The 17713-nt window shown below is 44.3% G+C and overlaps 1 protein-coding gene across 1 annotated transcript in view; it reads left to right on the top strand.

The window, feature by feature from the left end:
* Nucleotides 1-245: 245 nt before the first annotated feature.
* UST (uronyl 2-sulfotransferase) overlaps nt 246-17713 on the top strand; it is a 292877-nt gene continuing 275409 nt past the window's right edge. Inside the window, exon 1 of the mRNA XM_082633440.1 lies at nt 246-736. Within this exon, the coding sequence (XP_082489566.1) occupies nt 484-736 (253 nt within the window). The 5' untranslated portion in view covers nt 246-483. The remainder of the gene's footprint in view (nt 737-17713) is intronic.

Here is a 17713-nt window from a genome sequence, read left to right as displayed (position 1 = left end):
GGGAGAAAGGGGAGGAGAGGGAGGAAAACCCCTGTCAAGGAGGTGGAGCGAGGGGATGGTGTCCGCCTCCCGTTCCTCCCTGCCGTTTTTTAGAGGAGCCTGAACCCGGACAAAACACGCCGAGACCGACAGACACAAAGCCGGGGGGGTCCACGCTGGCGCTGGAGGCGAGCCCCGGCGGCCGCGAGCGAGCCCGAGGCGCGGCGGGGCGCGGGGCACGGGGGCGCTAGCGGGCGCGGGCCGGGCGCGGGCAGCGCCGCCGAGCCGGGGCCGGGCACCTCGGCCGCTCGGGCCGCGGCGGCGGGGACCATGCCGAGGAAAGTCTCCTGAGCCCGGCAACTTCGGCCCCTCCCCGCCCCCACCCGGGCTGCCCTCGGCGCGGCCCTGTCCATGTGCAGCCGGCCGGCCGGGCTCTCCTCCTCGCAGGCGGATGGGTGACCTTTTCCTGGCACGGGCAGGCTGTGCAAGGCGGCGGAGCAGGCGATGAAGAAGAAGCAGCAGCAGCAGCATCCCGGCAGCGGCGCGGATCCCTGGCCCCATGGGGCCCCTCTGGGGGGCGCCCCTCCCGGCCTGGGCAGCTGGAAGCGCCGGGTCTCCCTGCTGCCTCTCCTGCGCTTCTCCCTCCGGGACTACGGTTTCTGCATGGCCACCCTGCTGGTCTTCTGCCTGGGCTCCCTCTTCTATCAGCTCGGCGGGGGACCCCCGCGCTTTCTGCTCGACCTGCGGCAGTATTTGGGTAAGGAAGGGAGACGGGAGCGAGGGCGGCGCGCGCTGCTCGAAGTTGTGCAGGGGAGAGTGGGGCGCGCCGGGCACTCTGGAGCTGCCCCCGCCGCCGCCTCCCCGAGGCTCCCCAGGTGGGACGCCGGCGAGCATCGATGCGGCGGCCCCGAGCGGCTGCTGCCTCCGGCGCGTCCGTCTGTCTGCGCCTAGGCGGGGCGCCGCGGGGTTGATGTGCCGGGCAGGTAGCCCGGGGCTGGGCGCTGCATACCTTCCCCCGCCTCCGCCACACGGTCTGGGCGGAGTGCAGGCGTGTGAGTGAGTGTGTACGAGTGTGTGTATATTCAAGCCTGGCAGAGTGGGGAGAGGCGAGGGGCAGCGACAGCCCCTCCATGGCATTAGCGACCACAGTCCCGTCCTGTCCGGCGCTCGGGGTCGCGCGGGTGGGATTGACTCCTCCCCACGGCCCGTTCTGTGAATTGTTCCCCACAAGAGCTCCTGCCCCCTGGCCTGGGTGGCCCAGGGGCAGTTTTCAGGCTCCACGCTGTCCCTGAGCTGCCTTGTGATTGGGGCACCCCCTGCCCACCCCACTGTCCTCAGCGAGTGAGACGCGGGGACCCGGGGTCCGGGGCGCGAGTCAGCCTGGCCAGCAGTGTCGCCTACTTCTACTGAACGATCCTCAGCGCTGTGTCTCAAGTCTGAACTTTTGGGGGGGTGGCGGGTTGTGCCTGGTTTATTAGGAACGAGGTCGCCTGTTTTAGCAGAGGTAAGGAAGGAGTGTGCGAAGAGAGAAAAGAGCGTCTCCAGAGAGAGGGCGTGACCCGCACGCAGCTCGGTGGTCCGGGCGCGGGGAGAGCGGTGCCAGGGCCCAGCGAAAGCACCCCCCAGGCCCCCGGTGAGCGCCTTGGCTAAGGGAGGATGCACATCTCTCACAAGTCTGTGGCCAGAAGAGGTCTTGCGGGGGCCGGGGCGGGGGCGGGGGCGAGAGGCTGGGAGGGATCCAGCTAATCGCAAACGTCCAAGGGGATAAACCTAAGCCCCCGGCAAACTTCGGCGTCTGCGTGACGCGAGCGAAGGCGCAAAGGGAGGCCCCAGGAGCGCTGGAACCGTAATGGGCCAAACGACTCCGGCGGCGGGAGGCTGCCACCGTCACCCACAGAAATCCCTTCGTCGCAGAAACCACAGGTCTGGATAGCAGATCGTTTTCGAAGGAAAAAACCACTTCAGCAAAGTGACAAATGTGTTAGAGCGTTTTCAAATGTACACGCAGATAAAATAATGTTTTTTTTCCACGCAGAGAAGCTCAGATTTTAAACGTTACACTTCTTTTTCAATAGAAACTTTGGGGAACTACGGTTTTTCTAAGATGCTTTAGGGAAAATTAAAGGAAAATATTGCCCAAGTAGATTTCCAAACATATCTGGTTTCTTGAGGATTTGGGGTAATATGCACTTTTGCTAAGGAGTCAACTCTCTTCTTTCGAGTTCTGTGTTAGGAAGTCTCACAGCCTCATAGGCTCTCCGATTCCTGCTAGTACCACACAGGTCACAACTGTTAACGATTACCGACAATCGCTGTTAACTGGCACAGGGAGGGAAGTGATTTGGAAGCTCAGGGGCCTTTCTCCGTAAACTCTGATAATGAATTCTTTGGTGAGGTTCTTTTAAAGCAAAATATGCAGGCAAGTGATGTAGAGAAAGTACAGTGGACAGGGAAGGAAGACATCTGTGGTGTCCTCAGGAGCACTTGGCTTTGGGCAGGGCACTGGAACCACATGGACCTCAGCTTTTCCATAGGTAAAATTCTGGGCGGAACCAGATTGTCTCTGACACCTCCATCCAGCTCTTAAAATGTTATGGTTCTGATACCCTTCTTGGGGCTGGGGAGCCTGGGAGGAGGAGGGAACAAAGGCATGTAGTGAGGCTAAAATCAGGAAACCGCAGCATCTAGCATGTTAACCTCTTGAAAATTCAGCCAAATACGTGTGGTATCCAGAATTTAGTGTGCTTTCATTATGTATTTCAAAAAATGAGGCCTGATAAATTTGGGGGCTTATTTGCTGGAAGGGTGACTTCACAGCATTCACTCAGGGAACCAGGAAGAACTGAAGGATGGAATATTGCTCCTATTACTAACTCACCGTTGAGTTTCTGACTGATGTAATTGCCTATTACATCAGTTGTGAACTGAAAATAGGATACCCTTGGCCAAATTTGTTCCCTGTTGTTTTGTTATGTAAACATAATGATTTTCAGGAAAAGCAGGCTTGTGGTCTTTAAGAGGATCTAAAATATACCCTTAATAAAATAAGGCCAAGGTATCTGCAGAATTACTCTCCCCTTGTTTCCTCCATTCTATTATTTTAGTGTCTGTGAAAACAAAACTGTGGTTAGTAAGCACATCCTCTCAATTTTCCTAGGTAGCCAATTTTGGAGGCAAGTATTTTTCTTAAATATAAGTTCATATAAAGTCAAAATTTTCCCAAATCAAAATAATATTTATAGCAATATTTGTCCTGGCAGGATATTATTTTTAATATACTTGTATAATATATTATATCTGACATAGTAGCTACTAAATAAATATTTTTCAAAGTGATGACTGCACCTTTTGTATCAGATAGGTAGTGTGATGTTTAACATATTGAATATTGAATATTCTCACAGGAAAAAAAAAGGACCATTTATGATAGAAGCTAACATTTATTGGGTATTTGCCAATCAGCGCACATGTAGAAGGAAATTGTATTAGCACAGCAATATCATAGGTAGGTGCAGCTGTTATTCCCATTTTTGATATGGGAGAAGGGAGGGCAATGATGTTCACCGACTTGCTGAAGGACGCATAGTAAGTAAGGCAAGATTTGAATCCACGTCTGGCTGAATCAAGTACCCATTGCATTAGCACTATAAGCAGTTGGAGAGAAAAAGGAAATAGAGCCAAGATGCGAGTGGAAATCTAAAGGGCTGACTGGCAAAAAATGATCATTTTTATTTCCATAATTTCACTTTCCTTTTCTTGACACTTTGAGTATCTTGAGGGGCCAACAGAGAAGGGAAATAATTCAAGCAGCTAGCCTGCCCTTAACTCCACCTTCCTGTATTTATCTCCGTGACGCTGCTTCCATGTACTAAGCAACTGAACTCTCCCAGAGCCACACAACTGGAGGTGATGTGAATTGGAATCAAATTAAATCTTAAATTCCTAATTTCTTTCTCTCTTTCTTTAGCAGTCGTTCACTGTCTAGGCCGGTAGTTCTCAATGTGCGGTCCTTGGACCTGCAGCATCAGCATCACCTGGACACTTGTTACAAGTGCAGATTCTCAGGTCTCATCCCAGACCTATGGAATGAAAGAGTCTGGGTGTGGGACCCAGGAATCCATTTTAGCAAGTCTTCCAGGTGATTCTGATGCCTGCTTAAGTTCAAGAACATTGTTCTAGAGTCAAACGTTGCTTTCACCAAGTTTCCTATGTATTTGAGAGAAAGAGGGGGGATGAGAGAGAGAAGAGATTTATAAAGTATTTAAAAAGTGATGGACATAGTTTCATTTTTTAAAATAATTAATTAATTAATTAATTAATTTTTGGCTGCGTTGGGTCTTCGTTTCTGTGCGAGGGCTTTCTCTAGTTGTGGCAAGCGGGGGCCACTCTTCATCGTGGTGCGCGGGCCTCTCACTATCGCGGCCTCTCTAGTTGTGGAGCACAGGCTCCAGACGCGCAGGCTCAGTAGTTGTGGCTCACGGGCCTAATTGCTCCGCGGCATGTGGGATCTTCCCAGACTAGGGCTCGAACCCATGTCCCCTACATTGGCAGGCAGATTCTCAACCACTGCGCCACCAGGGAAGCCCCATGGTTTCATTTTTTAAACTTCAGCTTTTAAAAATGCATCTGCTTTGCTGCTTACGCCCCATTGTTTCAAGGGAAGGACCAGCCAACAGCTGCAGCCCCAGCTGGCTTTCGAGTTTCTGAGGTTAGAAGATGCACGGAATGAGGTGAAGGGGGGCAACCAGAAAGCATAGTGTGGAGAAAAAAGGGAAAAGACTTAGTAAGGATGCTTTTTCTTCTCACAGGAACTGGGGTCAGACAGCTTCTTTTTTCTAGTCAGTTTGGGGAAGGGCAAAGTCTGTTCTTTTTAAAGATGCTTTTTGCTGCAACAGATTTATTACCAAAAAAAAGGAAAGTAAGTAAGTCAGGGAGAGGAAAGTTATGCAGGCATAACTCTTGTCTTGATTGTTTTCCTCCTTGAAGTGGGTGGAGAGAGGAGAGCATAAAACACACAATGGGATAAATAGATGAATAGAGCAAACTGCTATACTTAACTTGGAGACCATAGTCTTTCCAGTTCAGTGAAATTATTTCATTTATTTTGAAGTGGCATTCAGACTTTGACTTGCTATGGAAAACCAACCAAAATCAAATAAAATCTCCCGCAGAAATTAGATTATGATGCAGCCTCTGCCAGTAGCCTCATTACTTATGAGCTGTGGAAATATCAAAAACTTGGAATAACACTCGTTACATTGATGTAAACCGAATAAGTCAGATGGCTTACTACTGATCCTGTACAACCGGCAAACTCTAATGATTTATTATCAAGACTTGGGTATGTGATTTAGTCTTTATGGGGACTAAATCTGTTGGATTGATCTCAGGTTGATAGGCTTTCCTTTCCATTTTTAACTTATACTATTTAAAATGGAGATATCTTACTTTAGTTTTCAGAATTGCTAATCTTGATATGTATATTATATATGAGCATGGCAATTTTGAGTCAAAAATGAAAGAAAAAGATGTAACTTTATTGAATTTGAAGTTCTCTGAGTTTAAACGAATTTAAAGGAAAATGTGAAAATTGAGGTCCAGACCTGTTACAAAATAGTTTCTGTAAACCTTAAAAGTCAAATTAATTTTTCTTCTGCACATCACGCATGGTTTAAATATAGTACTCCAGGCCCCAGACAGCAATCTAGGAAATGAATGCATAAAATATGATGTTATCAATAGAAATTGTTGACATAAAAAGAAAAGGACATTCTTGTTCATAGCTGCAAATTTATCTTATAGGGTTGGTTGGGGACACAGAAGCACTGTATTAGAAGAAGACAGAAAATGGAATTCAGCTATGGCAGACTGTTCTGTAAACACACAGCATGAATAGTGAAAAACATTCTGTCTTGTAAACTGTTTTAACGTAGACTCGTCTCAGTATGAATTGTTTTAAAATACAGATAAATATGCATTATCTGGATTCTGTCTTTCTTCAAATTCCCTGTCATCAATCCAGGTTTAAAACACTAGTTGGTTTTGTATTTGAGAAACTAGAATGAAAGTGCTCAAGTTTTTTGAGTCCCCAAAGAAAGAGTATCTTTTGCTTCCCTACAGGGAAGCTGCAGGAGCAGAAACTGTAGCTTGCCTTGCAGCTGTACTGAAGGGGGTCAGTGATGGGCAGTGAAAAGCCATCTTATTTGACAGCTGTAGCTGCTAGAATGATTGGGAATTGTCACTTGCTTTTTTTTTTTTTTTTGGAAAGAAATGAGACTTGACCACAAATAGATTTTGTCTTACCTATATTTATTTTTATTATAGAAACTCAACTTTAAGCAAACAGGGATATACATAAATCCTTTTATTTGTCAGAAATGGGGACAGCAACAGTAGAATGTCACCAAAAATTCTTAGCTGCAAAAGTCAAAATAATATAGCAACTATCGTGCATGAACGTTCCAAACAAAGCACATTTCAGTATGTGCTATTAATTTTTTTTGAATAATTTTTAAAAATTCGATTATTTATTTATTTATTTATGGCTGCGTTGGGTCTTCGTGCTGCGCGTGGGCTTTCTCTGGTTGCGGCGAGCCGGGGCTACTCTTCGTTGCAGTGCGTGGGCTTTTCATTGCGGTGGTTTCTCTGTTGCGGAGCACAGGCTCTAGGCACGCGGGCTTCAGTAGTTGTGGCACACAGGCTCAGTAGTTGTGGCTCATGGGCTTAGTTGCTCCGTAGCACGTGGGATCTTCCCGGACCAGGGCTTGAACTCGTGTCCCCTGCATTGCCAGGTGGATTCTTAACCACTGCGCCACCAGGGAAGCCCTATGCTACTAATTTTAAAAATAGCTTTATTGAGCTATAATTCGCAAACCATACAGTTCACCCCCTTAAAGTTTTTAATAGTTTAATAGCTTCTAATTGTTTTTAGTATATACCTAGATAAGGGAAACTATTACGATAGTCACTTCTAGAACTTTTTTTTTTTTTTTTTTGCGGTATGCGGGCCTCTCACTGTTGTGGCCTCTCCCGTTGCGGAGCACAGGCTACGTGGCCATGGCTCACGGGCCCAGCCGCTCCGTGGCATATGGGATCTTCCCGGACCGGGGCACGAACCCGTGTCTCCTGCATCGGCAGGCGGACTCTCAACCACTGCGCCACCAGGGAAGCCCACTTCTAGAACATTTTCATCACCAGAAAGAGAAACCTCGTTCCCCTTAGTTATCCCTTCACTATTCCTCCGTCTCCCCAAGCCCTAGGAACTAATCTATTTTCAGTCTCTATAGATTTGCCTCTGCTGGACATTTCATAGAAATGAAATCATATAATATGTGGCCTTTTGTGACTGGCTTCTTTTACTTAGAACAATTGTTTTCAAGGTTCATTCATATTGTAGCATGTATCAGTGCTTCAGTCATTTTTATGGCTGAATAATATTCCATTGTATGGATATACAACATTTTGTTTATCCATTTATCTGTTTCTCATTTCAATTGTTTCTGTCTTTTGGCTCTTGTGCATAGTGCTGCTGTGAACTTTTGTGTGTAAGTTTTTGTCTGTACACGTATTTTCTGTTCTTTTAGGTATATACCCAGGAGTCAATTGCTAGGTCATATGGTAATTCCATGTTTAATTTACTGAGGAACTGCCAAGCTGTTTTCCACAGTGACTGCACCATTGCACGTCCCCACCAACAATGTACGAGAGTTCCAGTTTCTCTACAACGTCACCAACACTTGCTATTTTCCATTATTTTGATTGTAGACATCCTAATGGATGTGAAGTGGCATCACATTGTGGCTTTTTTTTTTTTGCATTTTCCTAATGATTAGTGATATTGAATATCTTTTCCTGTGCTTTTTGGCCATTCATATATCTTCTTTGGAAAAATGTCTATTCACACCCTTTGCCCATCTTTGAACTAAGTTGTCTTTTTCATTTTGAGTTTTAAGTACAGTATCTGGGTATAGAGTAAAACCTAAATAAATTCCTAACGATTGAACCCAAAGACCTCTTTAAAAGAATCTTGGGGTCTTACAGTTATGGATGACTTTGAATAGTAAACACTTTTCATTTATCTCTAATGTATGAATATTCATTAATAGGTAGCTCTCAACTATTTTACAGATGTCACAAAGATTATTGTGACTTTTATGTGGAATATGAGTGTAGTCAATCTTGAGCAGCAGACTATAGTACAATGGATATGAGTATTCTGTCTCTGTGTTTGTTCACTAGAAAGGAGCTGATGAGCTCAGCGGGGGGAAACATTTAGGTACGTTATGTTCCTTATATACTGTACTATGAGGCTACCAAGGAAATCTTCAGAAAATTGGGATTCATATGCAGTTCATTTTTATTCACACTGTGGTATAATATACAGGACAAATATATAGTCCTTCAGTAAATTAGTAAAATAAGTTAGGAATTTTTAGGAAGAAATGGTTTTTTCCAAAAGTGTTAGAAATTTTCAGTAGGTTTTAAACTATATATTATCAAAATAAGAAGTTTTAAAATAAGTACAGTCAATTCCATGCTGCCTGGTAAGAGCCTCAATTTGAATACTTGGTGACACTCTTATATTAAAATTATCAGGGAGCCAGATAGCAGTTTAGTGTTGAGGGTATGCTGCACCTCTCCATCTATCTCAGGTTTTATAGCGGTTGTCTGTAATTTCCCAAAGCTAGCCACTGGCTCTTTTTCTTGCCTCACTACCTGCCTTTGCTTCTGCTCTTGCCTCTTTGCTGATAGTTAAGGAAGCTCAAATTCCCGTGATGATCTCTGAACTCCTGTAGTGTTTATTTCATGATCACTTTTGAAGTTTTGACCTTCTACCTTGTATTGTGATAATTTGTGGGCAAGCTCCTTGAAAGGAGGAAGCTTGTTCAAATACTTTCCATTTCTACTGTGACACCTCTGCTGGGTGCTCCACAGGAACCCTTAGGAAGTGTCTGTTGATTCAATATATTTGCTAAGCAGACTATTCTTTTTTTTTTTTTTTTTTTTTTTTCGGTAAGCGGGCCTCTCACTGTTGTGGCCTCTCCCGTTGCGGAGCACAGGCTCCGGACGCGCAGGCTCAGCGGCCGTGGCTCATGGGCCCAGCCGCTCCCTGGAGGTGGGATCTTCCCGGACCAGGGCACGAACCTGTGTCCCCTGCATCAGCAGGTGGACTCTCAACCACTGCGCCACCAGGGGAGCCCTAAGCAATCTATTCTTTACTAGGGTTTCATATTCTGCTTTGTTTTGCCCTAATTTTAAGTAGAGACTGTGGTGCGGTGTGCCAGGAAAGACTCAAGCCAGTTGATTCTACCACCCATCCCTTTCTGGCTGTTTGAAGCATATGCTACAAGCAAAGATGTTAAAACCACTATGACATATACTTCTATAAACATTTCCTTCTGTGCTCGGGGATAATTGTCCACCTCTTACCTTTGGGGATTTGGACTTACATTTATAGAGCTTTCCCTGTAATTAAGAATGCCTGCGGTCAGCCTAGAGATTTGGCTGCATACTGGAATTCAAACTTCTTGTTTCTTGTCATTTTCCTGAACCCTGAACCAGTTTTGGGAGTTTGCAGAATAGCAGTTTATCTCTTGCTCTAAGTCAACATCTTCCTTAGGTAGCAATTTGTGTTATATTAGCTTGTACGTTTCAAGCATGAATTTGACTCTTTAAGGAGATGAGACCATAAGATGATGTGGTTTTTGAAATAGTGACTGAGCAGATTTTAACGTAGAATGGCAAAATGATAGATTATAAGATTAAGGCTCAATGCACGAACCCATTGACCCTTGTTTAATGAAAGATATGGAAATAACCTTAAGTCATGGCCTCGATTAAGTAATTCTTAGTTCATTCATTGATAGATGATTTAAATAACCATTTACATTAAGCTGTAATGCATTTCTGGAAACACCATTGATGTTATTCTAGCTCAGTGCATATGACTTTCACAGTCTTGATGAAAATAAAAGTGAAAGCATTCTGAGACATATAAACTCCTTTGTTCAGTCACTCAGCAAATATTCATCGAAACCTTTCTGTGGGCCAGAAACATCCCATACTAGAAAGAGTACAGGTTTTAGAGCAGAGATCTGGGTGTGATCACTGTGCTACCACTTAGTAGCTGGGAGAACTTGGGCGATTCTCTTAACTTCTCCAAACCTTAGATGTTTTAGTCTATACGATGGGATTAATAATTGCTATTTTATAAAGTACTTAACTGACTCAAGGCATGGCATTTGATTTCAGCAAATGCCAATTTTCTCACCTTATTCTTTGCTCCTCTCAGATCCCCTTTTCTTTTGGCCCACACACGCATGCACACACACACTTGCACAAACACACATACGAGTGGAGTACGCAAATTCATTCATGGTTTGCTTCCATTTGAAAGCACCATTCTACCCAAGATATATGAAATTACTGAATCAGCATTTTTGTGGCTTATCTTGTCACCCTCACCCTCAAACTGGTGAGGGCTCTTCAACAGCTGATAAGCTCCAGTCATTTGCCCTGTTAACTTTACACACAAACCTTTCTGCTTCTCCTCCTCTCTTCTGCTTCCTGGAAACAATCTTTAAAAAATGTATTCTTTGCACAGCCTGCTTTCCTCTGTTTTGAATTTATGTACACGTTCCCCCCCCGCCCCCCGCATTCACAAAAGAAAAGTAGTAGTACAGAGGGAGTATGGCACAGCTCACTCTCTGGGGTCGCCAGCCGTTCTAGGACTGGACTGGTGATCCACATGAATCAGACCCTTTCACACGATCACAGTGCCAGGCATACACTGGGACTGCTGCTAGAGCTTCTCCCACTTGTGATGGAACTACCGCGTCCAGTCGTCTGGCACTGGTTTTTCTCTGGTTCCCATTTCCCTTCCATTGGAAGTCAGGGCAAGAGCAGCGAACCAAAGTAGCGGATCATGTCTTTGTCAGAAGGCTGGGGAACTTGCTTCTGTTTTCCATTCTCCGCTTCTTCATGTTGCCTTGACCTGCCCAGCCACTGAGCGTAGGGGCCAGAGCCACAGGGCCATTACTATCTGGTGTGGATGGTTACCCAATTCCTTGAGAACTTGAAAACAAATGGGAGCTTACATTAGTTGATAGAAAGTTAAATTTTATCTAGGGAAACCATGACCTTGCAGCTCCAACACAGAGCTTCCTGTTTTGACACAAATACCTTCTCTCTGGAAAGCAGAACTGTCACGCAAAGCTGTGCGAGTAGCTGGCAGGGCCAGTGGACCTGGGTCTGGGGGGGTCCGCAAATAGTTCGGGGGTCAATGCTGTTAAGTCACACAAGCCTCCTAAGCTTCTGTTTCTTCACGTCCAAACTGAAGACGTTTGATTCGGTCCGGGATTCTCAATTGTTTTTCTTTCCTAGGACCCTCATCAGCAGCAGTGTTTCCATGTGGTCTTGATGGTCTATCTGGGAATATGTCCCAGTGGCCAGGAAAGGGAGAATGGGTGTGGCTCTGGGGTTCTTTAAAGAAGCTCTCTAGGTGATGGTGCCCCTTTTTTCTTTAGAATGACTGAATTAGGTGCTTTCTTAGGTCCCACCTACTTTAAAATCATGTGTTGAAAGAGTTAAGAAGCCATTTAACTGTAACAACTGAAACTATAGGGTATTTCCTTTGGAGCCAAATGTTTATTTAAAAGATTTCAGTAGTCAAGCGACCAAGGCAAGTAGAATATGCCAAAACATTTTAGGCCATCATTTTCAAAGTCTTAGTCATTGTTTCGTTTTGTTCTGTTTTGATCTTAATTAAAATTAGCAGCACTCCCCATCCCTGCCCCCATCACCAGTTTGCCCCAGCCTATCTGGTCAATAAGGAGAGGATCTTGCTTCAGAAATTGTGGGAAGCAGAATGTCCTTAGGAAGGCAAAGAGAGAGAGAAAGCAGAGTAAGTCATGGCTGTCCAGAATTCAGAGTATAACTGTGATAGGAAGAAAGAAGGAAAACAAGTAGGGATAAGAAAGCTGTGTTTTCAAAGAGGATTCTCACAATCTTGGCCCAGCTGCCTGCTGCGGGTCATCCCATTCCATTGTGGACAGCTCCAGTGGCTGAGGGAGTTTGCACAGTGTAGCAGGCTACTTCTTTGTGGCTTCTCTCTACTTCTGCTAGTTCTTCTGGGAGCTACATAGAATAGTCCGTTGGACTTCATCCTCTTTCAGAAAATTGAAGCTATGAAGGTGACTGTAAATGCCCCCGCCATAAATCTTGTCCAGAAAAACAGATCTATCTTCCAGTAGTTCCTCATCTGAAGTTACTTTCAGATGCAGAAAGCACGAACAGTAAATGAAAAAAAGAAAACAACATAAAAGCGAAACCTTCTGAACAATAACATCCCATAAACAAAGCAGAAAGACCCAGATTGGAGACAGATGTTTCTCTAGAAAATGGGGTTAGTATGCAGATATGTAAAAGATCAATAAATCAATAAGAAAAGGGGAATTCATGAGATAAACGGGCAAAGAATAGGAGCAGGCAGTTCACAGAAGAGCAGACACAACTGACCAATAAACACATGAAAAGATGAAATGGGGCTTCCCTGGTGGCGCAGTGGTTGGGAGTCCGCCTGCCAATGCAGGGGACACGGGTTCGTGCCCCGGTCCGGGAGGATCCCACATGCCGCGGAGTGGCTGGGCCCATGAACCATGGCCGCTGAGCCTGTGCGTCCGGAGCCAAAAAAGATGAAATGATTTTCATTCCCTTATGCATCTTAATCACTTTCCTCTGTCTATATGGCCCCTCGGTGGCCTGTAGAGCTGAGGAATTCTCCAGTTCCCTTGGTTTGTGAGCCTCCTTTATGGAGAGGAGTATCCGAAGTGACTGTCTTCTAAACTGTCTTCTTTTGAAACGACTGTGCCACATCCACCCCTGTTCTGTAGTCATGGCAGGTGACTGGAGCCGGGGGCGGGAGGTGAGGGCGTGCAGCCCTCTGGAGCTCTTTGTCAGGTCCTAAATACAAGACGTCCTGAGTCCTTGGTGCCACAGTTGTTTTGGATGGTCTGCCCCCTGAGATGCCCTTCTCCTCACTCAGGAGCACAGCCAGCAAGCCCCTTCCAGTTCACAGCAAACAGCACCGTGCATTCTGCCCCGCTTCCTTCCATCCCTGAGACTTTGCTGAGTCTGTAAGAAGCAGAGGACAGGAGGAACTGACGTGGTGCTTAGAAGGCAGCATCTTGCCTGGAAGTATTTTCTCAGTATTCCAGAGAACAGTGGAACTGACTCATCTGGTTGGAGATTTACAGAAATGTGATTGCAGATTTTTTGCGACTTCATTCTGCTTTAGTGTCAAAATGCAACCAACGATGTGCCAAAGAAAAAGTGTGTAAAATCACATACAGATTTAGACGCTTGAAGAGGAAGTTATTTTTACTATAGTGGGGAAGAAAACAGAAAGTGATGATTGGCGGAGAAGCCAAGGCAGGGCTGAGTCAGGAGGCGAGGCTGGGGCACACCTGCATCTCCCGTCTTGCCAGACGGGCCGGGGAATTGTGGTGTGGTCGCCTCTTAGCAGGTCGAGTGAGGAGTTCCGGTGTGGAAGACCTGCCTGGGGGAGGAGGATGTTGACATAAACTCTGATTGTGATGCCAGTTTAAGCCGTGTGGGGTTAATGTTGCTTCCTCCTGAAAATGTGTGTGTGCTCTCCAGGGTCCTCCTTAGAAGCCGCTCTCTAGCTAAGAGCTACGTAAGACAAGGAGGCAAGAGTGGAGAAACGGATTCTGGAAAGCTCCATAAACATGAAAACCAAATGGTGCAGTGTCTTTCGTTTGCTTTAGCGGATGACAGGATTGAGGTCATATTATTTTCTTGCTCGTGCTTTTCCCAGCTCGGAAGCCTGCTCTTGTTTGCTTGCCCAGTGGAGATCTGAGGCCTTACGGGGTCTGAAATGTTTGTGGTCATGTTCTTCTAGTCCTGTTGTAAGATGAAGAGGTTCCCAGAAATAAAGGGAGGGAGAAAGAAATATGTGTTAGCAGCCATAATCTCTATCTTTTCATTGCTCTTTTCACCTGGGCAAAGGATACCTACAGCTACCATTTAGTGATAACATTTCCAGTCTCGTGAGTTTGTAGCTTGATGGTGAAGTTTTCAAATGCATTTAGACAAGGCTTCATTCAGGCCTTGTGTCTCGCTCTCCTGTTCCTTAGAGCTGGGGAGAGGTGTGTAGGTTTCACGAGCCTGCGTCTTGAAATGTGCACAGTTACGGTGGTGCCACACTGTGACCTGCACTCTGGCATAGGAAGTGTGGGTGTGGGCACATTCTTAGGTGTGCTCCCTAGCTTGGATAGGGAGAACCTACTAGAACATACTTTGGTTATTGGGCAGGCTTCTACTTTTGTGTTTTGTTTCTTTTATGGCATAATGCATTGCTGTTTCAAAACACAGCTCCCTTTCGCCAGATATTTCCGGGCCACCTTGTTGGAATGATAGGTGACTTTTTGTTAATTTCAGAGTAAGTCTTCCCCACAAGGCTTACACTTCATGGAAGTTTCACATCAATGAGACTTAAAGGATCAGAGAACATGAGTTTTCCTATTGTTTTCCTATGCCCGCCCTCCTTCCCATCTGGCTTCTCTCTGTCATCTCTTCTATCTAATCGAGTTCATTCCTTCAACAAATGTTCATCAGACTCCAGTTATGCCCTGGGTGCTGGAAGTAGTGTGACTAATAACTCTGTCCCTGCCGTTGGGGGGCTGCATTCTACTAGGAGGGGCAGAGAAGGACTTAGGATAAATGTAAAGAGTGATGATGAACGGGGGTGTCTGGGAAGCCACAGGAGGAGAGTAGGAGCAGGGATTAGATCTGCCCGGCTGTGATTAGGCTAATGATGTCTTTGGTTAAGACCCTGTTTATGCCAGCAGCTAAGGGGTTCTCAAATCTGGCTGCGCGACAGAATTACCTGGAGAGCTTTGGAGAATACTGATTTCCATTCATTTGGTCAGGGGTGGGGCCTGGGCATCTGTATTTGTTTAAAGCGCCTCATGCAATTCTGATAGGCAACCAAACTGGAGAACCTCTAGAGTTGATAGATGGCCGGATAGCTTTGTGTGTGCATTAGGTCTTCTTGTGGTACTATTCAGAGATGCTTAGCCTATAGTCTTTTATTTGGCTGTGACTTATAACACTTCAGCTTTCAGCTTCTCTGTACCAGCTCTTCTCAAGCTTTAACGTGCGTTCAGATCACCTGGGAATTTGTTAAACTGTAGGTTCAGGTGCAGCAGGTGTGGGGTGGGGCCTGAGATTCAGCATCCCCAACAAACTCCCAGAGTCACCAGCGCTGCAGCCGGAGGACCACACTTCGAGTAATAAGGGTCTACACTGTAGCATGTCTGGAATGTGATTAATACTTGTAAACAGAAAAATGAGTGAGGGTTCATCCTAGCCCACTAAAGATCTGCGCTATTAAACATTTTATAAGTTTCTTTAAATTGAATTCTCATTCACCAACTTGATTGTTCGAATTTGAGAACATTAGATTTTTCTTAAGAATCACACACTTGCCTGATTAAAGTTTAAAATGTCTGCTTTTATTAATTTCTGCAATCCATAGTATTAAAATGCAGGCTGTTTGGAGATTTGTGAACGTATAGATTTGACTTAATGTCAGGTTCATTAATAAGCATAGGAAGTTAAACAATTGGTCTTGGATGTAAAGTTTCTTCAAACAGTTATTGCAGATTCTTGCACTGTTTTAAATTTTAATGATGTCAGAATTCATTGCTAAGTGTCCTATTATCCAAATACTCCAGGTAAAGTTTTTTGTTTTTTTTTTTTTATGGTCAGAGCGAATAATTGGATATAAATAAAGCAAATAATTAGAATGACTCGGTGTAATGTTTTGAAAACACAATTTTAATAGATAATTAAAACCCTTACATGCTCATTGTAGAAAACTGGAAAATAGAAGAGCACAAAGAAGAAACTAAAAAGCATGTTAATTCCTTTACTCAGAACTGCTTTGGTTTGGTTACATTCTTCCTCTACTCAGCAGTACCACAAATGTTATTCCATGTCTTTACATATTTTTCAACAACATTGGTTTTCATAGCAGCAGAGTTTCTTATGAATGTACAGTAATTCCTCTAGCAAGGCCTTTTGATATTTAGCCTATTTCCAGTTTTTCATGATTCTGCATAAAGCTGTGATAAACAGTATTAAATTTTTGCACACTTCTCTACTTCCCACGGAGAAATTCCTAGACTTGGAATTGCTGGGTTAAAGTGTGCACCTATTTAAAAATTGCTTTTAGTACAAATTGCCATTTATCTCGGTGTGTTTCACCAGCAGTCTGTTTTGCTCATATTTTACAAACACTGGGTATAATCTTATAAAACTCCTCACCCATTCAGTTGGTGAAAAATGATATTTTAAGCTCTAATTCACATTTGTTTGAATATTAGTGAAACTGAACAATTTGACTATGTTTTGGGAATTACAGTTTTAGCCTTTCCCATTTTTTCCCTATAGATGTGTTCTTTCTCTTACTAATTTTAAGAATTCTTTAGAGATGAAGGGTATTAGCCCTTTTCCATACATGCAACTATGTTTTTTTAAATTGCTCTTTAGTTTTTAAAATCAGTTTCTTTTATTTTTCCTTTATGCTAATTAAGTTTTTTCCATTTATTACTTTTCCTTTGCTTTCATGCTTAGAAAGGCCTTATATCCTGTCCCTATATTTTCTTCTAATTCTTTTGTTGTTTCACCTTTTCATTTACATCCTTTCGGCGTTTATTTTGGTATAAATTAACTCAATCGTTTTGCAAGTCTAGCTGGAGACAAAGTCATACTTGAGTGATGTCATTCTTTAACATTAAATTCATTTTTCAAACGTTGAAACTGATTTCAAGCTTAACTCTTTTTAGAGGGTTTGAAGCCCCTGTTTGCCATTTAATTCCTAAACTTTTGGGAGCAAGGTCCCCCAGCTTCCAGCCCACTGCCATTGTTTCTGGAGAGAACTTTTGAGAGTCAGTGGATTGTGGAGTCGCTGGCAAGGCCAGGCAGACATGACCACTCTCCTTGCCCATGCTTCCTGAGTTGTCTGAGTGAGTGTGGGATGAGGCAAATTGATAGGTCTTAGTCTCTTGATTCCTTTCGGGTCTCTGGAGTAAAAAGTGAGCACACCCCACCTCCAGACACATGCCTCCTTTTCAGTTTAGCTAGAAACCTTAGGGGGGTGGTGATAGGTGAGCTCCTCATCAACAGCCTGGCTCAAGCCGCCCTCAGCCCTTTGCAGCACCTTGTAATAAGGACAGCACTCTTTTAAACCCTATTTTTATAAGCAGCTAGATGACAATAAGTTTAGTTCCTGTGTGTTGTTATTCCTTTTAATGTTTATAAAATTCAAGAGACCACAATTTGAAGACACAGACATTTAAAGGCCAACCCTATGGTCTAACAGAGCTACATTTTCTTCTTTGGAAATCAGATTTCTTCTGTGAATTTACCTTTAACAGGATGTTTACTATTACAAGAGTCAATGTAGTGTAAAAGAGCATTGGGCTTCAAATCAGAAGTCCTCTGTTTGAGTCCTGGCTTTGCCAGCGTGCAGCTGTGTGACCTCGGGTAATTCACTTAACCTCTCTGAGTCTCCATTGAAACTTTAGAAGGACTCTTTCTGTTCCAGAACAACAACCACTAGATTATAAAGAGAATGCTATCTGCTGCTCTGCTGACTGGAATACTGTGAAAATTTGCATTTTTAATATCTGCTAATACACATCTTCATTTT

This window comes from Mesoplodon mirus (genome assembly GCF_964341445.2).
Source record: "Mesoplodon mirus genome assembly, chromosome: 10".
NCBI classification, from domain to species: domain Eukaryota; kingdom Metazoa; phylum Chordata; class Mammalia; order Artiodactyla; family Ziphiidae; genus Mesoplodon; species Mesoplodon mirus.
Note: the sequence above shows the minus strand (reverse complement) of the source record. Positions and strands in the feature narration are given on the sequence as shown.